Raw genomic sequence first — 21834 nt, forward strand, 5'->3', positions numbered from 1 at the left:
GAGAGGTTCCATTTTGACGTCCTCGGCAGGGGCAGGGGATAGACTGAGGGAACGGATTCGAGGGATAGAGAGGCAGGGTTCGAGGTGAGGGAGATGGGAAGAGTCCTGAGGGAAAGAGAAAAGGGGGACGAGGGTCAGCTCCGTAGAGAAGAGACAACCAGCTGCTTTCCGTACCCAAGAAGGCAGAAAGAGACTCACTCTGGTGAAAAGCAGCTTTGGGTATATTCATGAAACCTACGATCTCGACGTCGTCGTAGAGGATCGGGGAGGAGAGTTCGACGAAGGCCAAACTGACGAGCGAGGTCTTCGCGAGCGTTGGGAGATCGCAGAAGCGAAGGACCTCTCGTTTGAGCTCGTTGGGAATGAACGGAAGGTTTCGCCTGGGACTTGGGTTGGCGAGCAACGGGAGGGCCGATCCTGGGAATGAGATGGAGGAGAGAAGAAGGGACAAGGAGGGAGGGAATGGAAGCGGGGGAAGAGCGTCCATTTCTTCGTCGAAGGATCTCGGTTTGAAGATAAATAAGGGCCTCGAGGGACGCAGAATGGGATAGGTTGTCTGTTGATGTTGCAAAAGTGTCTGGAGAAAGGTGTCCCTTGTTTGAGATGGGTGTCAAGGGAAAGGGAGGACGAAAGCTCAAAGCTCCTTTCGTTCCTGCCCTTCGAGTTGCTCTCATCCTCCATCCAGCTCGCCCGACGACTTCTCAGCTTCCCAAATACACCTCGACATCTTCTCCCCGATCCTTCCTACCCTCCACTACGCATCCCTCTCTCGAAAGAACCAACCTCTCTCGTCCATGGCTCCTTCTCAAACGGATCCCTCCGGCTCCTCCTCCTCTCAACAGCACCTTCCTCGAGACGCTCGAGTGATAGCTCTGATTCTCGCTTCCAAGGTAAGTTCCATATTCAGTCAGGCCTCTACTCTATGCTTCTGTTGACTCGTCTCTCTTCGTCTCTTTCCTGGACGGATGGAAACAGGGAATCGACGACACCACGCCTCAGGTCCTTCATCAGCTTCTCGAGTTCGCTCACCGTTCGTCCATCTCTCAGCTCTCTTCTCCTGCCTTCTCTACGTCAGAGAACTCGAACCTGACGCCTGGCTGTATTTGTATCTCCAGGCTACACAACGGACACCCTCCTCGACGCTCTGACTTACTCTGAACACGCCGGGAAGGGAGGGAAGCTGGATGTCGAAGACGTTTCGCTCGCTGTCCAAGCAAAGGTCAACTGGAGTTTCAAGGAAGGAGGAGAAAGAGATGTGAGTCGTCTTCGTATATCGGCAGCTTGATTGCTGTAGTCTCTGGGTAGGATGGAGGGAGGAACAGCTGAGGGATCTCAAAGCTCGAAGCTCAAGCTGACCTCTCCTTCCTCCCTTCCCTGCCTTGCCCTCTCCAGTTCCTCATCCCTCTAGCCCAATCAGTCAACTCCAATCCTCTCCCTCCAGTCCCAGAAACACCCTTTCTTCGTCTCCCCAACCCAAAAGACCTTCTCACCGCACCCAACTTCAACCTCGTCCCCAACAAGGTCAGCCTTTCCTCTCCTCTCTCCTCTCTCCTCCCACGCGTTCGGACTCTTCCTGACTGACCTTTCCTTCTTCTATCTCGCCTTCTTCGTCGTCGTTCTTTTTCAACAGCCTCCAGCAGGATACGGCGAAGCTGCCTCCTCCCACTCTGGCTCCTCAGCAGGCGACTCAGGCTCCGAGGACGACGAGTCGGAGGGAGGAGGCGAGGGAGACGGAGCTACTCCTCGTCCGAAGGACGGTGCAGGCGAAGATGAGGAGGAGGATGAAGACGAGGATATGGAGGAGATGCAGCTGCAACCGGTTGAGCTTCCTTCGGGACCTCCGTTGCTCGCGTCGACGGGTTCTGGGTTGGGAGAGAAGAGGAGGATGGAGGACGAGGACGACGATTACGATGCATGAGGCCCTTCACGGGATTCGTATCTGTTCTCGAGCTCGGATAGAGTGGACATGCGAGAGCGACGAGTCTGGCAGCGATCAAGACGAAGGGAAAGGAAGAGACAAGACGACGCGTCTCGAGTGTAATTTATTTATTTCGCTTTCCTTGACCACTCTCTCCCCTTTCTGAATTGCTCACTCGTCCTCTCTTTCTCTCTCTCTTCGATCTTCCAGATCGTCAGAAAGTTCATCGAGAGTCACGAGCAACAGGCGACGACCTCGGCACTGCCCTCCGTTTCGTCTTCTGCCATCCGACCACCACCTTCTCCTTCCTTCTCACCCTTCCTCTTCTCAACGATGTCGTCTGGCCTTTTCGTCCAACCACAACCCAATGAGGAATGGTTGAGAGTCACTTGTGGTGCTGTCGTCCTTCACGAGTGCAAGCAGTCAGAGGTGAGGTTCTTGTGCTCTAATGTTTCCTCGTTCGCTTCACGTCCGTTCAGCTCATCACTCCTGTCCGTTCTCTTCTTCTTCAACAGGCTATGAACTTCGAAGGAAAGTGAGTAGAGCAAGCAGAATGATGTGAAGCTCAAGGTGGAGCTGACCTCTCTCCCTTTCCCTCGTTCCCTGGCTCAACCAGCAACGTCCGTCTCGCTTCCCATCTTCTGCACATCTTCGACCGAGACTGATGAGATCCGAACTCTCCGTCTCGTCTCTCGCCTTCAGTACTACCCGCACCAGTCACGCCAGAACACCGAGCTCTTCACTCCCTCGCCGCTTCGGTGGACTTCGCCGTTGGCTGGGTGAGCTTTAAGTTTTCCCTTCGCCTTCGCCTTCGCCTTCTTTCGCTGCAACTGAAAAGCTGACATCAAACCATCAATCTTTGCTCGTGAAGACGTGCTGCCTTCTCTCACAGTGAGTGAACTCGCTCCTTTCCGTTCACTGTGAAGTTGAAGCTGATCGTAAGTTTCGACGCGACGCATCTCCTTCTTTTCGAGCAGTGATGAAGCCTGGATCGTTCGTCCAATCTCCCCGCTCTCCATCATTTGAATTTGCGCGTACTGAACTATCTTCTCGGCTGTTCTTACCTTTCAGAAACGATCTCGTTCGAGACGGTGAGTCCAAATCAAGTCGGTCGACGCGTCGCTTTCTCTCACCCTTCTTCGTTTCTTCTTTGATCAGTCATGTGGTGAGCTTCTTTCCTCTTTCACCCTCTTTAACGTACATCTCGAGCCTTCTAAAGTTTACACTATCTTCTTCAAAAGGACCGTAACCGATCCCACACCGGGCTATGAGTTCTTGACTCTCTACGTTGGATGTTCGTTTTCAACTTCTGGCTCTTCCTCCCCCGAGCCAACTTCGGTTCCTAATGCGTCTTCACCTTTGCTTTCCAGACGACATGAACAAAACCTTCGTCTCTCGCTTCACTCCCGCTACCCAATCGTCCGCTTCCACTTCAAGATCGACCTCGACCGTTTCGAACGTCATGGTCGACGGAATGTCGGAAACGCCTCCTTCTTCGTCCGAGAGCGAGTCGGAAGCGAAGAAGGGAGGGAAGAGAAGGTAGGAGAGGTTGTTGTTGGCGGTTGGGGAGTCGGAGAGAGAGAGGAAACGATCGATTCGATGTGCTTCTCGACGACGAGGCCGACGCGTCTGGATTCTGCAGTTTCGGAAAGACGACTCGTCTTCGTTTCTGCTTCTCGCAAGGGCTTCCAAGATGGAATTGCAGACTTTCGAAAGATTTCTTCCCTTTCATCTCCGACTCGATCACGTAAAAGAAGATCGTATAAACATATATAGGATGCGAAAGAGAGAAGACCGTCGACGAAAACGCGCTCGACCGTTCTGCTCTCCCTCTTCTTAAAAAGGTACTGAATAGCAAAATCACGAACAAAATCTAACCGTGCGTCTAGGTAATCTATCTTCCTCCCGATCTACTGTCCCATCTAATCTATCCAAAGCAAGAAGAGGTGGACGATGAAGTTCGTTTCCCTCCCGTCGTCTCGCCAGCCATCGTTCGATAGCCAGCTCCTCCTGACGATCTAAAGCCTCGTCGTCGGTTCATTCCTCGACGGGAGCTCCAGGTAGGATCCCGTTCCACAAGAGAGTGGTGGTTCCGGTGATGTTGACGCACCACCTGTTGAAGGAGAAGGGGAAGAGAGACGGAACGGGGCGAGGTCAGACGCGTCGAAGGCAAGGGAATAGAAGCGCAGATGGGTGACTCACATGCAGGCGACGAAGCAGGTGAGAATGATGTTGACGACCCCGAAGGCTCGAGAAGGGAAGTACTCTCCGAATCGGCCACAGGTGGAGATGAAGCCGGCTGTTCGGAAAGAGGAGGAGAGGAAAGGAGACACGAGGAGTCAGGAACGAACCTCTCGAGGTGGGTGTGGGAGGAAGACAGAGAGGGTAGGCTTACAGAGAGGGAAGGTCATAGCCCACCAGGACTGGAAGAGGGGAACGAGAGAGCGGAACCGGAGTCAGCGTAAGGAGGAGTTCGACGACGCGGTCGAGGAAAGGCAAAGAAGAACGATCCAAACTGACCATCTCGAACTTGGCCATGAATCCCAACTGCCTCATCTCGTTCAGCGTCAGGAAGAACCATCTCGAGTGGACTAAGCGAACGCAAACCCATCGCAGGGAACCCGTCAGCAAAACCGAAATCCTCGCCGACGACGAAGGACGCCCTCCTCCTCCTCCCTCCCCAAGTTCGTTTCAACTCACTAAACAGGACCCAGCAACACATCCCCATCAACAACAACGACCACCACACCCCAATCATCACAAACACCTGCGCGACCAGATGCGGATCCATCGATCCTCCGTCGAACCCAGCCATGAAGTTGGTTTCGGGGAAGATCTTGAGCGCTGCGTTTCCGAGGTTGATGCAGGCGAGAGCGGTGAATCCTGGGGGTCCACAGGCGATGGCGTAGGTGAGGAGGGTTTTGGAGGGGGCTCGAGCTGTGGATGGGAGGGGGAGGAAGAGGAAGAGGGAGAAAGAAACGAACGAATGTGGCGAATCGAGTCAAAAACGAGGGGTGGGAAGAGCGTGAAGGGAGTGTTGTGAGCTCACCGAGAGTGATGTGGCGGAGCATCCAGAGACTCAGTTTCTGGTAGAGGAGGAGCGAGGAGAGGAAGAGAGGGGGGAGAGGGAGAGGGGGAGGAAAAGAAACGGACGCGTCAGTCGAGACTCGAATCGAACTTTGAAAAGAAACAAGAGCCAACTCACAAGATACCCCATGAAGAACCCCAGTCCTTGCATGATATACGAGAAGATCACGACCGTAAGAGCTCTCGAAGGATCGATCTCAGCCAGATGAGGAGCGAGGAGTCCTCCTATCGATCCCAACAGCATGAGCGGGAAGACCTCGAGGCATTCCGAGGGACCGACGTGAACGAGGTGACGAGGTAGGGATCGACTGTAGGAGCATAACATATCAAAAAGGGATCGTATCAGCATAGAAATCGGAGGGAGAGACGAGAGACGCGAACTCACACGGTGCACTGAACGACGAGACCCGAGGCTGCCGAGACGAGGAAATAGACCCAGTAGGCGACGTAGCAGGCTTCGACGAGCCAAGGACCGCAATAGGGGATTCCGTAGATGATGATTCCGATGAGGATGGAGGACCAAGCGATAGGGAGGACGGGGAACCAGATCCTGTTTTCGAAGAAGAGCGACGAGGACGAGTTTCGAGCGTTAGTTTTCAAGATCGGCAGAGAAGAGAAACAAAGGAGACGGAACGAACCCTTCGACCTCGTCGTAGAAAGAGTCCCGGAAAGCCTTGGGATGGCGAACGAGACGAAGCGTCGACATGGACATGTTGAACGCCATGATCTGGAGAGAGAGGGAAAGGAAGAAGAGTCAGCGAGAGCGGGAAGACTCAGACGAGACGAGCTTTTCTCTAGATTGAATCGGAAGGGAGAGACGAACGATAATGTTGAGAATGAGGAAAAGAGAACCTAGACGATCAAGGAAAGAAGGAAAAGAGATGGTGAGGTGAGCTTCGATTGGATCGAACGACCGACGACCGAAAGGACGACGAACGAACGCACCAATCGCATGTTGGCCTCTAAAAGGATACGGTATACTCGAAACACACAACGAGACCGCTCCCGTCCCTAGATTAACCGTATACATGACCCACGACCAGTCCCTCGTCCAGTGGACTTTGGACCAGGGCTGAGGATGCCGCTCGACGACTTGCACTGACGGTTTCGAGCTGGGCGAGTTGGGTCTCGTGTAAGGGAGCAGTTTCGAAGGCGAGGACGGACGGGTGACGTTCGGAGAAGGCGTGTAGAGCGTTTGGGAAGGGGAGTAGCCTATGGGACTGGAGGATTCGGGGAGGTAATCTTTTTCAAGGGAAGGAAAGAAGGAAGGAAGAGCAGCCGGCGGCAAAGGTCAGCACTCAGCCCGTCCGTTTCTTCGAGAGGAGAGAGAGAGAGAAACTCACGATCCTTCATCGTCTGCATCATAACGTGATGATCGGATTTGCTTATAGGAGGTGGAGGATTCATAGCTTGTTCTTCTTTCTTTGTAAAGGGAAAAGGGGGTTGTCGTGGTTAGGAGGGCAAAACTTGGAAGGAAGGAGAGTTCGAAAGAAGCAAGCTCACCTTCTGTTCCCTCCTTCCCCTTCCCACACCCCCGCCTTTCTTTCGTCATGGCATGGGCCGATTCTTTGTTTCCTTATCTTCTCGTTCTTTCGTCTCTCTCTTTCTCTCCGTACATAGGAACCTGAAATGATCTGTCTGATCCGAGGTGGCGAAGCGTCGAAGGAGATTTTTGAGAAACGAAACCAAAGGAGACGGCTCGTCGCTCGACGCGTCCGTCGCGATTTCTTCCTTCATCGTTCTCGTAAGCCTGGGCTTCCTTTGAGAGGGAGAGAGACCGCAAGTTGCGACGATCTTTTGGCTCTGATCTCTGAGTAATACTCGAGCGCAAAGAAGGTGATGGCGAGAGAGGCATGCCATGCAGTGCGTCAGGGAGAGAAACAGATATTCAAAGACGAACGGAAAACGAGAGAGGACTACTACTACAACAAAAAAAAGTCAGCCCAGCCGACGGCGAAAAAGAGAAGAAGAACAAACGAAACGAAACGAGACGAGATGAGATGAGAACGAAGATCAAGAACGAGATCTGGTGAAGTAGATAGAGACGAGATTCAAGAAAGTAGACGGGGTAGACTATCGAGCAAAAGATGAAAAAAGGGGAACCAAAAAGCTGGAGGCAAAACCCAAAAGATTCCAACTCTCCCTCCCAAAAACCGAGGCGTCCACTACTCCAACCTCATCCTGCCCAACACGCCTCCTCCCTCTCCTTCCTCCTCCATCTCCATCGCCGCCGCGACGACTCTCCTTCCCTCCCTCTCCCTCTGCAACAAACTCAGGCCCAAGCCCGGTCCGGTGAAGGGCGAGCTCGCTCCGAAACTCCTTCCCGCTCCCCCTGCCGTCGACGAGTTCCCCCCGTTCGAGAAGGCCATCGGAGGAACGGGAGAATCCGCTCGGGAGCGGGAAGAGGTGGTGGCGTAGTACGGGGAAGGGGTGTTGGAAATGATGGGGATCGGGAGGGTGGACGTGGAGAGGTTGGAGGAAGGGAGGGAGGGGGGTTGGCCGTAGATGGGGGAGGCTAGGGGATTCGCTCCAGCGGAGGAGGAGGAGGAGGAAGAAGAAGAGGTGTGGGTGGGAAGAGCGGAAGCAGTGGTGTTGTTGGTGGGTTGGGAGTTGGAGTTGGGGAAGAGGACGGTGGAAGGAGAGACGGCGCGTCGTTTGGTGTAGGGTTCGAAGCGCTGGCGAGGAAGAGAGCCAGCAGCGAGAGAGAGAACGAGAACGATCAGCTTTCGTACGAACGACTGAAAAACGAAAAAAAAACATAGAAAACTCAGCTAGGACTCACATCATCAGCCGCCTTCCTCTTGTTCCCCGCCTTCCCACTATCCCTCCAGCCCTGCATCCCCCCTCCTCCTCCAGGCGTCCCAGCAGGACTCGCCATCCCCGTCATCGCAGACCCCAGCACCGGAGAACTAATCACCATACTCGCATCTCCTCCTCCTCCTTCCATCGACATCCTATGCCCTCCAAACATCCCCGCCGTCGCTGGAACAGGCACCGCGAACGAGGGAGGAGGAGTCGCAGACGAGTGCCCTCCTCCTCCTCCTCCGAGTCCGAAATTCCCTAGAGAGCCAAACGAAGTCCGTTCCCGTATCGACGTCGACGTCACCGACCCTCCAGCTACACTCCCTTCGCCCTCCCCATCCGTCCCGTTCCCGTCGTCCATCCCGTCGTCGTCGTCCGACGATCCCGAAGACTGCCCCCCCATTCCGTTCGCAAAGATGTCGTCGTCTACATCTGCGTCTTCGGGGAACCGACCTGCTTGGAGACGATGCTGGTTGGCGGCGGCAGCGGCAGAGGAGGAAGAAGGAGTGGATCCACTGAGGGAAGACCGGATCTTGAGCGTTGCTGGAGAGATGGGCATCGAGGTTGTTTTTCGACGCCAGTCTGCTTCCTGGGAGGCTTCGGCTCGGTAGAAATCGACGGGCATGGCTTCGGCTGCGAGGAGGGTGGTGGTTCGTTTGATTTGGGGCTGAGGAGAAAGGTCGAAGAAGGAGGAGGAAGAGGTGAGCCGCGACGCGAGGTGAAAACGAACGAGAAGGAGAACGAAAACGAACCTTGAGATTCCGAGTCCTCGTTATAGGTCTCGAAACGATCCCCTCCCTTCCACCACCACCACCACCACCACCCAGCTCCATCTGATCCTCCAGATCCCTCAACTGCTGATCTACTCCTCCCACGATCCTCCCCGTCTCGAACCTCGCTCCTCCTGATCCTCCGTCGCGTTTCGGAGAGGACATGACCTCCCTGAACGACGGTGGGTTGAGCAGAGCGACCGGCGAAGAAGGTCTCGTTAAAACCTTCGCTGAGGTCTGAGGAGAGATCATCATCATCGAGGACGACGAGGACGAGGAGGTTGGTCGACCGTCGCGCGTGAGGGAGGAGTTCCAGGGACTGCTGATGCTGAGAGGAGGGGTTGAGGGACGAGCTGTGGCGTGAGAGGAGGTTGTAGAGGAGTAGGAACTTGTTGAAGCGAGTCCGAATTGAAAGGTTGCTGAGGAAGAAGAGAGGGAGAGAGGCGACGTCGGACGATGTTGTTCGATCGCAGAGTCGACCATGGCTGAGTCTCCTGCTGTTCCTCGATAGTGATTGTTGAGACTCAAGAGACTCCCCCTCCGAGCTCTCTTGGCCGCTAACGAGTTGGGATCCATTCCTGCCGAGCCTCCTCCTCCTCCTCCTCCTCCGTTGGCAAGAAGAGCTCCGAATCCAAGAGGGACGGACGACGTCGACTCTGCTCCGGATCCGTACGAGAACGAGCCGTGGATCCCTCCTCCCTGATGGGGTGAAGTCGGAAGTTTAAAATCTGCAAAGGAGGAAGGGAATCGAACCGCTCCAGAGGTCGTTGGTATCGAAGCTGGCGAAGAAGGCAGGACGGAGGAGGACGAGGAGGAGGACGAGACGGATTGGGTGAAGGAGGAGGATGGTTTCGAAGAAGGACGAGGTGAAGGAGGACGGAGCGGAGCAGGATTGTATGCTGGAGTGATGGGTGGAGAGTGAGAGTCCATTTCTAGATCAAAGTCGTCCATGGTAGGAGAGAGAGAGAGAGGGAGGATGAAGAGGAGGAGAGAGAGGAGGGGGAAGGAGGGAGGCCGTTGGGTTCGTCGGAGTCCTATCTCGCTGAGTTGGAGTGTTTCAGGAGGTTTCGAAAAGGCGAAGGTGTAGATGTGGGTCGAATAGAGTTGGTATAGAATAGAGAAGGGAAGTTGAGGTGTTGTCGTAGTTGAGGGAAGCAGAAGAGAAGAGGGAAGGAGGAGAAGCTAGCTCGAAAGCCGCCGACCTCGCTTTCAGTCGACTCCCAACTTCCACCACCAGATTCTCCAATCTTTCTCAGCATGGCCATCGGACCCACTCTCCCTCCTCACCTCCAGAAGCTAGCGGATCAACAGCAGCAGGAATCAGAAGACGGATCCGACGACGACTCATACGGTCCAGCTCCTCCTCGTCCCTCCGCTCCTCCTTCTTCTTCTTCAGTCTCCATCGGTCCCACTCTCCCTCCTCATCTCCAATTCAAACCTCAACCTGAATCCGACGACGAAGAAGAAGACGATTCCCTCGGTCCTGCTCTCCCTCCTCATCTCCTAGCAGCTCGTCAAACCAAGTCGTCCGTCCCCGTCGTCGCTGGTCCTTCTCGTCCAACAGCCGGTCCCTCTCGTCCTCCCGCTGGCTACCAAGCTCCCTCGCCTCCCAGAAGAGGAAGATACGACGACGACGATTCAGACGACGATGTCGTTGGACCGATGCCTGTTCCGGAAGGGATGGAGAGTGCCTACTCGGGTTCAGCGGTCAGGGACTTTGAGGAGAGAGAGGCGAGGTGGGCGAAGGAGAGAGAGGTTAGTAGAGGTTTCATCTTGAGCTTGATTAGAGCTTTGAAACCTTGTATCGCATAAATAGGGTGTATAGGCTGCTCCTGTGAAGTAGAATCAGTCTGGGAGTTTGATCGAAGGAGCTACACGAGAATCGAACGAAGCTGACCTCTCAACCTCCTTCCACTCTTCGTTCGTCTTCTTCTCTTTTTACAGGAAGCGGCAAAGCCCAAGGTTCTCAAGCGAGAGGAGTGGATGCTAAAACCTCCCGAGGCTGGAGATATCCTCAGCAGTCAGTCCTTTTCTTTCGCTTTTAGGCTCTTCCTTGCTGAAATCGAAACGGTCGAAGCTCACCTTCCCTCCCTTCGCTCCTCTCGCCTTCGATTTGACAGACCTCGACCCAACCAAGATCCCTCGAGGCCAAACAGCTTTCAACAGAGTCTCTGCCGCTCCCATCAAGAAGGAGGATCAGTCGCTCTGGACGGAGACGCCTGCTGAGGTTCGTTTTGGTCTCCCTCTGCGTCTCGTTCTCTGTTTCGCGTTCGACCCTTCCTTCTCTCGCTGACCTCTGCTCTCTGCGCTTCGTCTCTTTGCAGCGACAAGAACGACTTCGAGACGAAGTCTCCGGCAAGAGGAAACGAGCCGAGATCTCAGCCAAGAACCAACCCATGGACGAGGCGGAAGCGGACGAGATGCGACGGAGGAAGAGGAGGGACAAGGAGTTGAAGGAGGAGATTGATCTGCATAATGTTCGTGGTACCTTCCCGTTCACTCGTTCTCTCTATGTCTCTCTCCTTCCTTTCCTTCCCTCTTTCTTTCTTTCGTCGTTCGAACGCGCGTCCCTCCCGCTCACGCACTCCCTTCCTCCCTCTTCTCCCTCCCTCCTCCCCTCCCTTCTCCTCCCCTCTTTCGCCCCTCCCTCCTTCCCACCTCCCACAGAAAGCCAACCGCTCCTCCACCCTGCTCGACATGCACTCCAAAGCTGCCGACGACGCCAAAAAATCGGGGAAAGGAGCGGACGACGGACCTCCTCCGATCTGGGATCGAGATCTTCACATGAACGTGACGGGCAAGTTGATGGATGATAAGAGTCGGACGGCGAGTATCATGGATGCGAAGGGATTGGGGAGCAGGTTTGGGCATGGGAAGGGGGGAGCTTTCTCGTGAGGTGGCGGAGGAGGGAGAGGGAGAGAGGGAGGGAGAGAGGGAGGGTTTGGGTTCGGTGTTTTCGTTTTCGTACCGAGCTTCTTTCGGATGTACAGGTCCTTTGCCTCTCTCCAGTTATGTTGTTCCCAGTTCTCGACCTTGCGAGCAAAATCGAGAGCAGTCAGCCCTGCAACGGACTCAACGAGAAAACGAAAAAACGAAAACAGTCGACGCGACTTCTCTCTCTCTCTCCCTCTCTCTCTCTCTCTCTTTCCCTTCCCTTCCTCTTCCCCCCAAAAATCTCGCGAAACAGTCTATCATCTAGTACCCCCCGTACCCTCTCAACCTGTAAATCAACACCTTCCCTCTCTGGTTCCCCATCGCCAGATGGTCGCTCCTAGGACTCCATCCCAGCGCCGTCACATGCCCCAGAGGAGTCGACGCCGTCGGCCAGTTCTGGAACGTCGTCAGGGACGGGGTGTGGTACTGTACAAAACGGAAGGAGGGGTTAGTTTTTGGGTTCGAGGTCGAGCGAGAGAAAGGACGGAGAAAGGGACGGAGAAAGAGAGGAAACGACGCGTCGGTTCAAACTCACCAACTTGAGACAGTCCTTCTTGTCCTTGGATGCTGCGACGAGGATCTGACCGTCCGGGTTGAACTTGAGGGTGGAGAGAGGGGTGGTGATGTTGGTGAAGGATTTGAGGAGTTTCGGGGGTTGGAAGACCGAGTTGGAGGGTTTGGAGTTGGAGGAGTAGAGGTCCGAGGAGGAGGAAGCGGAGGAAGAAGGGTTGGTGGAGTAGAGGTTTACGATTCCGGTGGTGGAACTGAAGAGCGTTGAAGACAAGAACAAGAAGGTTAGTCTTTCGAGGAAAGAGAGAAAGAAAGAGAGAGAGAGAACGAAAACACGACTCACCCAACAGCAGCCAACCCACCCGCTTCGCTCCCCTCCAACAAGCCAGCTCCCCAGCCACTCCCTCCATCATCCTTCCATTTCCCTACACACCTCCTCTCCCCGACGTCCCACACTCCAACCTCGCCTCCCTCTCCACCCAGCACCCACAGCTCCCTTCCTCCCCTCGCCCACTTCAACCCTTTCACGCCTCCTCTCCCTCCACTGCCCTTGAGCGTGCCCACCAACCCCTGAGGTCCTCCCTGTCCGAACGAAACCAAGTGCACTCCCGACGAACTAGCTGCTGCGAGAAGTTCTCCCGTTGGCGAGAAAGAGATGTTGGAGAGGTGTTTCGGGGTGGGTTCGGTGGAGGAAGAAGAAGATTCGGGGAAGAGAGGGAGTCGGGTCGAGGTGGAGGTCGCGAGGGAGAGAAGGTGCATGTACGGACGAGGACCGGTGAGGAGGAGGGTGGAGGGAGAGAGAGGGTGGAAGGTGAGGGTGGTTATCGGGAGGGAAGGGACGTGGATGGTGGAGAGGAGAGGGTTCGAGGAGCCGTCGATCTGCGAGGAACCAAGGAAAGACGCGTCGAGAAAGGTCAGCTTCAGTCGAATTTATTCGTCCAGTAACACTCCCACTTCGACGCGAAGAAGAAGAAACTCACGTTGTAAACCCGAACTCTTCGATCCCCTCCAGCAACAGCCAACACGCTCCTCGACTGTCCTGGAGCCCACTCGAGCGCACGAACACCTCCTTCCTCTCCACCTTTCACGTCTCGAACTCGCTCGATATCGAGCTGACCTGCAGGGAGGGCCGAACCGAGTCGACCTTTGGAGGAGGCGATGAAGGGAGACGAGGAGGAGAGGAGGGATTGGAGAGGGTCGTTGGAGTTGGAGGAAGAGGAGAGGGAAGCCCATTTGGGACGAGGGTTGAGCGATTCGAATCTGAAAGACGAAACGATTAGTTTGAGTGCTCTAGAGGGAAGAGGAAGGACGCGTTCGAAACTCACTGAGTTCTCAACCTCGACTCCAAATCCTTTCCTCCGACGACATCCTCCTCGACTCCTCTCCTGAGCTTCCTCAACCTCTTGTCCGTCGAGAGCGAGACCTGAACGAGAGCGTCATCGGGATCGAACCATGCTGGTTTCCGAGCTTTGCTCTTCTTGGAGGAAGACTGGGTCTTGGACTTGAATCCTCCGTTGGACGAGTTGGATGAGCTCGAGCTCGAGGAGCTGCCTGAGGAGCTGCTGGAGGAGTAGCCGTCCTCTTCTTCCTCGACGTTGTTGGTGAAGGTATCGGCTTCGAGATCCTCCTCCTCTTCGTCGTTGTCGTCGTCTTCTGAAGCTGAGTCGAGGTGGGAGAGTTGATCGTTCTGCTCGTCGTCGGAGAAAGGGTCGTCGAGAGGGTTGTGGGAAGCTGAGGCTCCTGTGGCAGGAGCGTCCATGAAGAAGAGCTGCAAGAAGTTGGAGAATGTATAGTCAGCCTAAGAGCTTCTATAGAAACTGAAAAGATAGAGATTAAGCTCACATCTGCGTCCTGGACGTGACCCAAACCCGCTTGATCCAAAACGTCCTCCTCCTGAGCTCCTCCCTTCGAGAAGGCTCCCTTCCTCCCTCCCGCCGAGCTCTTCTTCTTCTTTCCAAAGAGCAGACTCTCTAGTTCCCTCTCCTCGTCGTCCTTGTCGAGCTCATCCTGAGCTGAGAGTCGTTGAGTAGCAGACGTTGAACCGAAGGGAGCGTTCTCCGGCTCGTCCTTGTCGTAAGGTTTTCGACCGGCTCCTCCTTTTTTGGAACGTCGAGTTCGGACAGGTTTGCCTGACATGACTGCGGAGAGTATAGCAGGAGAAGAGAAGAGGGGAGAAAGGGAGGGTGGTGCTGATGGTTGAGGGTTGAAGAAGGGAAGGGAGGCAAATTTCGAGCTCAGCAAGAAGCTGGGGAAGGAGGAGGAGGAGGAGGGATCGAGCTCTCTCTTTCGCTCCCAACTCTCATCTCCTTCCTTCCAAACCCCCCTTCTCCCTCTTTCCCCTTTCCATCTTTCGCCCTCTAACTCTCGATAGAAAGCAATAAGGGAATGGCAACCCGAAAACCTTCTTACGGCTCAGATGGTGAGCTCAGCTTCTTATCTACAAGAACCGAGCGCCAGCAACGTTCTCTGACCCCCCTTCTCTTCAGCTCGTCCTGTTGGCGACTCTGAAGCTCTCTACCAGTTCAGATTACTCGAAGCTCTTCGCTCAGGAGACATAGCCAAGATTCATCCCTTTTTGAACGATCTCACCAAACCTGGAGCGGACGAGGAAGCAGCGGGATCCCTTCTATCTCGAGCCATCAAGTGTGCCTCTTGTGAGTCTCGCTCCTCTCCTCCTGCTCCTTGCTCTCTTTCAAACGAAGCTGACCTACAACCTCGCAGACGAAACGGTGGAGCACATCTTACTCAATCGATCTGTAGATCCCAACAAGGCCTATCCTACCTCGTCTGGAACGACTCCTTTGCATCTGGCTGGAGAATCGGGGCGAGCTGATATCGGTACGCCTCTTCTCTCTCCTATTCTTTGTAGGAAACTCACTCGCTTTCGCTCCTTACAGTTCGACTGCTCCTTCAACAACCTACCATCGACGATACGCTCATTGACGGACGAGGACTCAGCTGTGTAGAGAGCGCTTCTTCTCCAGAAGTCGTCGAGACCATCCTCGGTGCGTTTCCCTCCCTCCCTCCCTCGTCACCTTCCAAACCACCTCCCCATGACGTCGCTCACTATCTTCCACGCTTCTTCAACCTCTGCAGAATCCCGATCCAACCTCCAAACCCATTTCCTCCACCAACTCTCCCTCTACATCAACTCCCCGCTCAGCAACGCCAGTCCAACCGTTCGCTCCCATCCCTCGACGTCAACGCTCGGAGGAGGAGGGAGACCCTCGCTCCATCAAACTCCCTCCAACTTCTCAGCCCACAACCAGGTCGCCGCCAACCCTTCATCTGAGATTCTCAAGATCCTCAAGAGCCCGAGAGCTGCTATCTTGGATCTGAACGCTTTGGATCAGACGACAGGGACGACCTTGTTGCATGAGGCCGTCAGGTGCGTTTCCTTTCCGTTCCCTCTCCTCCATTTCATTGAAGCTCGATCGAGAGTCGACTTTGAACTTTGCGAGACTCGTGCGAAGGAAGAATCGATGGGAAGAGATCGAGCTGACTTGTCGTATCTACTATCGTTGCGATGCTGCAGACGGAAAGACCTCGCTGTCATCAGGGAGCTTGCGTTGGAACGAGGAGCCGACGTCTTCGTCAGGAATCGACAAGGGAAGCGAGCGTTCGATGGAGAGAAGGGAGTTGGAGCGGGAGACGATGTTAGCAATCTCCTCAAGCAGGGTGAGTCGTCGTCACCGTGGTTTCGAGCTTGAGGTTGCGGTTCAGGAGGAGGAGGAAGGGAAGGGAGGCGTGAGCTCGAACGGAAGGCTGACCTTTCGAAACTCGTTGTTGTTGAATCTCTCAGCTTCCAACAACCAGAAGGCTATGTTGACTGGGAAGACTGATGGGAAACTAGGTGTTCAGAGAGGATACCTCATGAAGTACACGAACGTGCGTCTATCTCTCTTCCTTTTTCTTCCTTTAAAGTCGACGAGGCTCGTCCTGACGCTCGTTCCCTCCTTCTCGTCAAACAGGTCGCTCACGGATACAAGTCTCGGTGGTTCGTTCTCGATAACGGTACTCTATCTTGTAAGCTCACCTCTTCACGTCTCTCCAGCTTCGAGAGAAGCAAAGCTCATTCTCTGCTTCTTCTTCGTCGCGTCGCAGACTTCCGGAACCAAGAGGAGGAGAACAAAGCGTGTCGAGGATCGGTTCACCTCAAGTTCGCTCAGATCAAGGCTACTTCTTCGACTGGATTCGACGTCTCGTCGTCTGGGTCGGACTCGAGGTTCCCTAGGTACTCGTTGAAGGCGAGCCATCCTCAGGAAGCGGCGAACTGGAGCCAGGTGAGCTCACCTTCTCCCCTCCCTCCCTCTTTTCCGTTTCGTTCTTCGTCCTCAGACGCTGACCGTTGCTCTTTCTCTTAGTCCATCAAACTTCACATCGACTTCGCTCGAACTGGAGGTCTCCTCGACTCCTCAGCCTCCTCTATTCACTCGAAACGAACTTCGAACCAGTTCCGTCGACCCCTCACTCGATCTCCCAGCACCGCCGAGATCTCTCTTCCCGACCCCATCAACGTCTCCAAGCCCATCATCGGAGTCACCAGTCCTCTCGTTTCCACCCAGAGACTCCCCTCTCCCAGTCGATCCATCGAAGACGACAACCAGACCCTCGACGGAGACGACGATCTCAACCCAATCGGAAACAGCAAATCCATCCACCACGTTCATCTCCCTGGACTCCCTCACGAGGACAAGTACGAGCTTCTCGCTCACTCGACGAGGGAGCACATCGACGTCACCAACCAACTCCTCGATGCTCTCGTCGTGGCAACTCCCTCTCCTGCTCCCTCCATCGTCAACTCCACTTCCTCCTCGTCCGCTCCCCTCGCTCGAACGCTCTCCTCTACCTCCTCTCGCCAGCAAACGGTCAAGGACTCGATCCGTCACTCCCTCAAGGTCCTCTCGGATCTCATCGTCGAGTACCAAGGCATGTCGATGGATCGAGAGAAGTGGTTGATCGCTCGGTACCAGCACGAGGTCGACGCGAAGCTTCTCTGGGAGGAATCGATGCAGGATGTGGCTCGACAGCAAGCCGATATGGAGAAGGACCTTCAGGAGGCTAGCATGACCAACTCGAGGCAGAGGAAGGAGCTGCGGGCGGCTCGGTTGATGAGCCCTGGAGGGACGGCCTTGCTCGAGGAGGGTGGGGAGTACCCGACATCGTCGAGGAGAGGATCGTTGTTGAGAGGGACGGTGGTGGGGCAAGGGGATGTGTTCGGTGGTGGTGGAGCGGGAGTACCAGGATCTGGGGAGAGTTCGACGACTCAAGTTACAACACCTTCAGCACCTTCGAAAGGACTTCCTTCGATCCCTCCTCCTTCCTCTTCCTCCGACACTCCTCTCGATCCTTCTCACCCCTCCGTTACCATCACCCTTCCACCGCCACCCATCCTCTCCCATCACGTCCACACCCTCTCCTCCTCCCGTCGATCTCCCCACGTCGCTGGAACCCCTCAAGAGGAAGAGGACGAAGACGAGGACGACGACGAGTTCTTCGATGCTATCGAACAGGGAACGCTGCCTCTCCAAATCGCCAGCTTCATCGAGGCAGGACCGTCGCCTGATGACGGGGAGACCCCGAGAGCCGAGGTTAGCGAGAGGGAGACGGCTTTGGGAAGCAAGTTGGAGATGGAGGAGGAGTACGAGCCGTACTCGAAGTTGAGGAAGAGGTTGCCGATTTCGAGCGATGCGAAGCCGCCCGTGTCGCTGTGGACGATCTTGAAGAGTTCGATTGGGAAGGATTTGACGAAGATCAGGTGAGTGGAGTCTCGGTCTGGTCGGAGTGATGGGTGGAGAGAGGGCAACGAACGAACTAACGACGTTCCCATTTCTCGTTTGTTCGACGTCTTAGTTTCCCCGTCTTCTTCAACGAACCTACGTCCATGCTTCAGCGAATGGCTGAGGATATGGAGTATTCGGAGTGCCGTCAGTCTACAGGCCTCTCTTTTCTCGTCCTCGAGTTCAGTCGAACTGACGCGTCTCGTTTTCGTTCCTTCTCCAGTCGACGCTGCTTCCGCTGAACCCGACTCCCTCAAACGTCTCGCCTACGTCGCTGCTTTTGCCATGAGTAACTATAGCTCCACTTCGGGTCGAATTGGTGCGTCTAGATCTGTTCTTTCTCTTTTCCTTCGTCTCGACGCGTTGTTTGACTTCGTGCTGACTCAATCGTTTCTCTTTCGCAGCCAAACCTTTCAACCCTATGCTCGGGGAGACCTTCGAGTACGCTCGACTCGACAAGAAGTTCCGATACGTTTCGGAGCAGGTTTGCCATCACCCTGTGCGTTTCATCTCACCCGATCTCAGCCTTCTCTCTCTCTCCCTTTCGTCTCCGTCGCTGACCCAACCCTCTTCCCTCCCTTTCACTTTCATCGTCTCAACAGCCCATCTCCGCCTGCTGGTCCGAATCCCCTCACTTCCGATACTACGGAGAAGTCGACGCGAAGAACAAGTTCTTGGGACGAAGCTTCGAGATTCGACCCACCGGAGTCGCTCACGTCGATCTCCGAATCCCTTCGAGCTTTGTTGCGAAGGGGAAGGAGTACCCTGACGATGAGGTCTACAAGGCTTTGGGACAGGATGGTGTTTTGGAGCATTACAGGTGAGTTTGGGGATGGTTTGAGGGAGAGGGAGAGAAAGGATAAAGGACGGGACGAGCAGAGAGAGAGAACGAGAGCTAACTTTTCGGTTGGCGGTTTGTGCAGTTGGAAGAAGGTTACCACTGCGGTCTCAAACTTCATCATGGGGAACCCGATTATTGATCATTAGTGAGTCTTTCTTCCTTCCTCTTTGCTCGTCCGAGCTCGACCCGAAACTGACCCATTTATCTCTCCCTCAGCGGAGACATGATCGTCACCAACCACCGAACCGGAGAGACCTGTACTCTCTCGTTCAAGCCTCGTGGATGGAGAGCCAAGGATTCAGCCGAAGTCAAGGGAGTCGTGCAGGACGCTCAGGGACGCGTCGAGTGGGACATTGCTGGTCGTGAGTGATTTCTCGCCTTCATTTGACCACTCCTTGGAGGGACGACGACCTGACTGACTCTTGTTTCGTGTTCTCTTTTCATCGATAGGCTGGACCTCTCAACTCGTCGCTCGAAAGTCTGGAGCTGGACACGGTCTGCTCGGAGCCGACGACGACCTTCCTACCACCAATCGAGGTGGTTCGCTTTCGCCTCATATTGCGCCGGAGTACATCCTTGTGAGTTATTCTTCCCTCCTTCGACCTTTCTTTCGAATCGCTGACCCTCTTCGTGCTTCGTTCGTTCGTTCGCTCCTCAGCTTTGGAGGAACACTCCCAAACCTGCCGCTCCTTTCAACCTTTCGCCTTTCGCCGTTACTTTGGTGAGTACCCCTTTTCAAGCTTGCGATCGAGACTTCTGAGTACTGGTCCTTGAACCATCCTTCGGTTTCGCAGAACGACGTCCCAGCTGGATTGATGGAGCGTCTTCCTGCGACGGATTGTCGACTTCGACCTGATCAGAAGGCTTTCGAGAACGCTCAGGTGAGTCTTCGTCTTCCTTTTCTCGACAACTTCGAACCTCGAGCTGACATGTTTCCTCTTCTCTCCTGCAGTACGAGCGTGCCAACGAGTACGTTTCCTCTCTTTCCGTCTCCGTCGTCGTCTTGTTCGTTTGCTGATTACCTCGTCGCCCTCCTCCAGCCTCAAGAACGCGCAAGAAGCCAAGCAGCGTGAAACCCGTAGGAAGCGAGAGATCGGAGAGCTTCCTCCTCATGAACCTCGTTCGTTTTCCTTTCTCTCTCCCTCCTCGCCTCTCTTTCGACGCGACTGAGCTCTCTCTTTTCTGTCATCCCTCTGTTTCGTTCAATGCAGGTTGGTTCACCCGTTCGACCGACTCGGATACCAGCGAGCAGGTCTGGGAACCTCGTCGGAGTGCGAAGGGAGAGGTCGAGTACTGGTCGGAGAGGGCGAGGGTGAAGAAGGAGGGAGATGGGTGGAAGAAGGTGGTGAGTCGTCTGAGCCCTTGCTGTTCGAGCGAGTTGGTTGGAGAATAGAGAGCTGACCACCTTCTTGGTTTGCTTTGCGCTTCCGTAGGAGAACATCTTCGTGAACGAGGAGGGGAAGTAGACGAGGAGGAGAGGTCTCTTGACTGGATTTTTGTTTCGCTTCTTTCAATCTGTTTGGTTTCTATTTCGTTTTTATATTGCGTCCTTGGTTGCCTCTATCTACTTATATCCACTCTTAGTAGAATGACACTTAGTCGGGAAATAAAACTCAGGCAAGAGCGGAAGCAAAGCAGAAAAAGGAAGGGACGAAGCTCACCTTTCGCTCCTTCCCCTTCAAACCATCACCATCTCTCGAGACCCCTCCTTTCCCTTCCCTCTACCCTCCACCAGCAACAGCTTCAGCAAATGCCCAAGATCGATCCAGTTAAAGACAAAGCAGTGAATGGAATCCCTCGTATCTTTGGATTCGAAGGAGGGACGAAGTTCTCCGTCGGATCTGCGAGCAGGAAACTGATGGAGGTGAGCCTGTTTTTTGGCCTTTCCACCAATCCGAGAAACCTTCTCACGCTGTGTTTTCCAAATAGTTGGCCGATCTTTTCGACGCTCTCAGTCATCCAAAACCCGGCGGAGGGGTGTGTGATTGCGACAGTTCCGTCGTGGTGAGCTCTCTTCCTCTCTCTCTCTCTCCTTCTTCCTTCTTTACTTTCAACCTGACGGTTTTTGCTGTTTTAGGCCAATTTCGCTTCCCTCCATCTCCGCCGCTTCCTCGAAGCATACCTCGCCTTCGTGAAGGACTCCGAAACCGCTCGTCCCTTCACCGACATGCTCTTCAGACTCGGTCGACCTCCCTCTTTCGACCCCCTTCATCCCTCTCCTCCACCATCGCCTCTTCCCTTTCTCGCACAACCACAGATGAAGAGAAGTGTGTCGTGTTCAGATCGTCAAAAGCAAAGCCCTTCCTCCCTCCTCTTCCCTCCTCCCCTCTCGTCCCACCTCGTCCGTCTTCCCCTCCCCCTCCCCCTTCCAATCCCACCACCACCCCCAGCCGAAGACCTCTAATGCTCCCCACTCGTGGTCGCAAACTTATCCTTCAACCCTTCCTGCCCTCCAAACCCAGTCTCGTGAAGAGCCGAGAGGGTGTTCTGCTGTTCTCGAAGTCGATAGAGCTCCTCCTCCTTCAGCTTCAGACGAGTGTCCTTCTCTTCTTCCCAGAACTTTGCGTTGAGGTTTTGGACGAGGAGGAATCTGTATCACGCGAAGGAGGAGAGGAAAAGATGAAAGAAAGGAAAGCGATCAGCGAAAAGGAAGCGAGAAGGAGAAGATGGTGGGCGACCGAGATGGTGAGCTCAAAGGAAGGAAGGTCGAGAAAGGACGAACGAAGCGAGAGTCCAGGTTCCGAGGATGATAGCCATCTTCAGCTGTTGAGTTTTGACTTTGAGGACTTTAGGAGCACTAGTAGCTGTAGAACAAAACCGAGAAGGGAGTCAGCTTCAGGCGGATGGGAAGGTAGAGAAGGGGGAAGGGAGGAGGAGGAGGGACGAACTGACAATGACCGCCGCTAGGACGATGTACAGGTTCGTTATGTCCTACGGAAGAAGATCGTCAGCACACGTAGATCACTACGAGGATGAGAGACAGACTCACAAAGGTTCTAGCAGCAGTTTGCCCTCCTGGCGGCGTAGGAGCAAGGAGAGGAGCAAAGAAGGAGATCCTGTCCTTCTCGTCGACGTTCACCAGTTGAGGAAGAGCGACGATCTTTTCGGGATCGGACCCTCGAAGATGAGGAGGGAGGTTGCCTTGAGGTGGGAGTGGAGTGAAGGAGGAAGGAGGTGGCGGAGGGGCTTGAG

General features: G+C 54.7%; 9 protein-coding genes across 9 annotated transcripts; 6 read left to right on the top strand and 3 right to left on the bottom strand.

Moving 5' to 3' along the window:
* Positions 1-223: 223 nt before the first annotated feature.
* On the top strand, positions 224-569 carry BDY24DRAFT_386212 (uncharacterized protein). The gene has a single exon (XM_076640076.1). It carries the CDS (start codon positions 363-365, stop codon positions 549-551), a length of 189 nt encoding a protein of 62 aa, XP_076497380.1. The 5' UTR covers positions 224-362; the 3' UTR covers positions 552-569.
* Positions 570-652: 83 nt separating this feature from the next.
* On the top strand, positions 653-1675 carry TAF9 (chromatin modification protein). The gene is made up of 4 exons (XM_076637042.1): positions 653-890; positions 976-1030; positions 1116-1255; positions 1393-1675. The coding sequence occupies exons 1-4, from the start codon at positions 795-797 to the stop codon at positions 1579-1581; spliced, it is 480 nt and encodes a 159-aa protein (XP_076497381.1). The 5' UTR covers positions 653-794; the 3' UTR covers positions 1582-1675.
* Positions 1676-2081: 406 nt separating this feature from the next.
* BDY24DRAFT_32285 (uncharacterized protein) lies at positions 2082-3533 on the top strand. The gene is made up of 10 exons (XM_076637041.1): positions 2082-2347; positions 2434-2453; positions 2535-2538; positions 2621-2697; positions 2790-2809; positions 2896-2911; positions 2990-3009; positions 3077-3083; positions 3160-3212; positions 3289-3533. The coding sequence occupies exons 1-10, from the start codon at positions 2252-2254 to the stop codon at positions 3459-3461; spliced, it is 486 nt and encodes a 161-aa protein (XP_076497382.1). The 5' UTR covers positions 2082-2251; the 3' UTR covers positions 3462-3533.
* A 128-nt stretch (positions 3534-3661) lies between these two features.
* On the bottom strand, positions 3662-6464 carry BDY24DRAFT_386227 (voltage-dependent anion channel-domain-containing protein). The gene is made up of 12 exons (XM_076640077.1): positions 6349-6464; positions 5951-6247; positions 5829-5857; positions 5644-5732; positions 5391-5555; positions 5124-5313; positions 4968-5004; positions 4619-4855; positions 4439-4509; positions 4314-4341; positions 4121-4217; positions 3662-4031 (listed from the first exon to the last, which is right to left on the bottom strand). The coding sequence occupies exons 1-12, from the start codon at positions 6410-6412 to the stop codon at positions 3956-3958; spliced, it is 1380 nt and encodes a 459-aa protein (XP_076497383.1). The 5' UTR covers positions 6413-6464; the 3' UTR covers positions 3662-3955.
* Positions 6465-6760: 296 nt separating this feature from the next.
* BDY24DRAFT_386235 (uncharacterized protein) lies at positions 6761-9728 on the bottom strand. Its single transcript, XM_076640078.1, has 3 exons — positions 8560-9728; positions 7788-8474; positions 6761-7680 (listed from the first exon to the last, which is right to left on the bottom strand). Exons 1-3 carry the CDS (start codon positions 9526-9528, stop codon positions 7171-7173), a joined length of 2166 nt encoding a protein of 721 aa, XP_076497384.1. The 5' UTR covers positions 9529-9728; the 3' UTR covers positions 6761-7170.
* BDY24DRAFT_386244 (GPALPP motifs-containing protein 1) lies at positions 9729-11495 on the top strand. The gene is made up of 5 exons (XM_076640079.1): positions 9729-10332; positions 10522-10597; positions 10698-10804; positions 10902-11054; positions 11245-11495. The coding sequence occupies exons 1-5, from the start codon at positions 9835-9837 to the stop codon at positions 11470-11472; spliced, it is 1062 nt and encodes a 353-aa protein (XP_076497385.1). The 5' UTR covers positions 9729-9834; the 3' UTR covers positions 11473-11495.
* Positions 11496-11772: 277 nt separating this feature from the next.
* On the bottom strand, positions 11773-14157 carry UTP18 (Utp18p; the record flags this gene model as incomplete). Its single annotated transcript, XM_076643310.1, has 6 exons — positions 11773-11937; positions 12047-12275; positions 12365-12900; positions 13002-13281; positions 13347-13789; positions 13864-14157. 6 exons carry the CDS (start codon positions 14155-14157, stop codon positions 11773-11775), a joined length of 1947 nt encoding a protein of 648 aa, XP_076497386.1.
* Positions 14158-14311: 154 nt separating this feature from the next.
* Positions 14312-20255, top strand: SWH1 (oxysterol-binding protein related protein SWH1). Its single transcript, XM_076640080.1, has 23 exons — positions 14312-14440; positions 14508-14675; positions 14743-14859; positions 14919-15026; positions 15118-15409; positions 15557-15699; positions 15824-15909; positions 15993-16047; positions 16126-16304; positions 16386-17779; positions 17875-17948; positions 18025-18120; positions 18206-18300; positions 18404-18621; positions 18725-18787; positions 18859-19004; positions 19093-19220; positions 19301-19363; positions 19437-19523; positions 19595-19611; positions 19683-19762; positions 19854-19987; positions 20076-20255. The coding sequence occupies exons 1-23, from the start codon at positions 14407-14409 to the stop codon at positions 20106-20108; spliced, it is 3810 nt and encodes a 1269-aa protein (XP_076497387.1). The 5' UTR covers positions 14312-14406; the 3' UTR covers positions 20109-20255.
* BDY24DRAFT_32655 (uncharacterized protein) lies at positions 19975-21774 on the top strand. The gene is made up of 3 exons (XM_076637071.1): positions 19975-19987; positions 20076-20506; positions 20572-21774. Exons 2-3 carry the CDS (start codon positions 20231-20233, stop codon positions 21547-21549), a joined length of 1254 nt encoding a protein of 417 aa, XP_076497388.1. The 5' UTR covers positions 19975-19987; positions 20076-20230; the 3' UTR covers positions 21550-21774.
* Positions 21775-21834: the final 60 nt, after the last annotated feature.

The sequence above is a fragment of the Mrakia frigida genome (assembly GCF_051309035.1).
Source record: "Mrakia frigida strain ATCC 22029 unplaced genomic scaffold BDY24scaffold_12, whole genome shotgun sequence".
Lineage (NCBI taxonomy): Eukaryota > Fungi > Basidiomycota > Tremellomycetes > Cystofilobasidiales > Mrakiaceae > Mrakia > Mrakia frigida.

Bases quoted from the DNA above. Each gene is read 5' to 3' on its own strand.
- BDY24DRAFT_386227 (XM_076640077.1), bottom strand. From the start codon at position 6,412: ATGAATCCTCCACCTCCTATAAGCAAATCCGATCATCACGTTATGATG. The intron at 5,556-5,643 runs GTTCGTTCCGTC...CTTCGAAAACAG, and splicing joins TTCTACGACGAGGTCGAAGG to GATCTGGTTCCCCGTCCTCC. The intron at 4,856-4,967 runs GTGAGCTCACAA...TCCCATCCACAG, and splicing joins GCTCCGCCACATCACTCTCG to CTCGAGCCCCCTCCAAAACC.
- BDY24DRAFT_32655 (XM_076637071.1), top strand. From the start codon at position 20,231: ATGACACTTAGTCGGGAAATAAAACTCAGGCAAGAGCGGAAGCAAAGC. The intron at 20,507-20,571 runs GTGAGCCTGTTT...TTTTCCAAATAG, and splicing joins CGAGCAGGAAACTGATGGAG to TTGGCCGATCTTTTCGACGC.
- BDY24DRAFT_386244 (XM_076640079.1), top strand. From the start codon at position 9,835: ATGGCCATCGGACCCACTCTCCCTCCTCACCTCCAGAAGCTAGCGGAT. The intron at 10,333-10,521 runs GTTAGTAGAGGT...CTCTTTTTACAG, and splicing joins GGTGGGCGAAGGAGAGAGAG to GAAGCGGCAAAGCCCAAGGT. The intron at 11,055-11,244 runs GTTCGTGGTACC...CACCTCCCACAG, and splicing joins AGGAGATTGATCTGCATAAT to AAAGCCAACCGCTCCTCCAC.
- SWH1 (XM_076640080.1), top strand. From the start codon at position 14,407: ATGGCAACCCGAAAACCTTCTTACGGCTCAGATG. The intron at 17,949-18,024 runs GTCAGTCTACAG...TTCCTTCTCCAG, and splicing joins TATGGAGTATTCGGAGTGCC to TCGACGCTGCTTCCGCTGAA. The intron at 18,121-18,205 runs GTGCGTCTAGAT...TCTCTTTCGCAG, and splicing joins CTCCACTTCGGGTCGAATTG to CCAAACCTTTCAACCCTATG.
- BDY24DRAFT_386212 (XM_076640076.1), top strand. From the start codon at position 363: ATGAACGGAAGGTTTCGCCTGGGACTTGGGTTGGCGAGCAACGGGAGG.
- TAF9 (XM_076637042.1), top strand. From the start codon at position 795: ATGGCTCCTTCTCAAACGGATCCCTCCGGCTCCTCCTCCTCTCAACAG. The intron at 1,031-1,115 runs GTTCGTCCATCT...TTGTATCTCCAG, and splicing joins GCTTCTCGAGTTCGCTCACC to GCTACACAACGGACACCCTC. The intron at 1,256-1,392 runs GTGAGTCGTCTT...TGCCCTCTCCAG, and splicing joins AGGAAGGAGGAGAAAGAGAT to TTCCTCATCCCTCTAGCCCA.
- BDY24DRAFT_386235 (XM_076640078.1), bottom strand. From the start codon at position 9,528: ATGGACGACTTTGATCTAGAAATGGACTCTCACTCTCCACCCATCACT. The intron at 8,475-8,559 runs GTTCGTTTTCGT...CTTTCTCCTCAG, and splicing joins CGAGGACTCGGAATCTCAAG to CCCCAAATCAAACGAACCAC. The intron at 7,681-7,787 runs GTGAGTCCTAGC...CTTCCTCGCCAG, and splicing joins AGAGGAAGGCGGCTGATGAT to CGCTTCGAACCCTACACCAA.
- BDY24DRAFT_32285 (XM_076637041.1), top strand. From the start codon at position 2,252: ATGTCGTCTGGCCTTTTCGTCCAACCACAACCCAATGAGGAATGGTTG. The intron at 2,698-2,789 runs GTGAGCTTTAAG...TTGCTCGTGAAG, and splicing joins TGGACTTCGCCGTTGGCTGG to ACGTGCTGCCTTCTCTCACA. The intron at 3,213-3,288 runs GTTCGTTTTCAA...TTTGCTTTCCAG, and splicing joins CTTGACTCTCTACGTTGGAT to ACGACATGAACAAAACCTTC.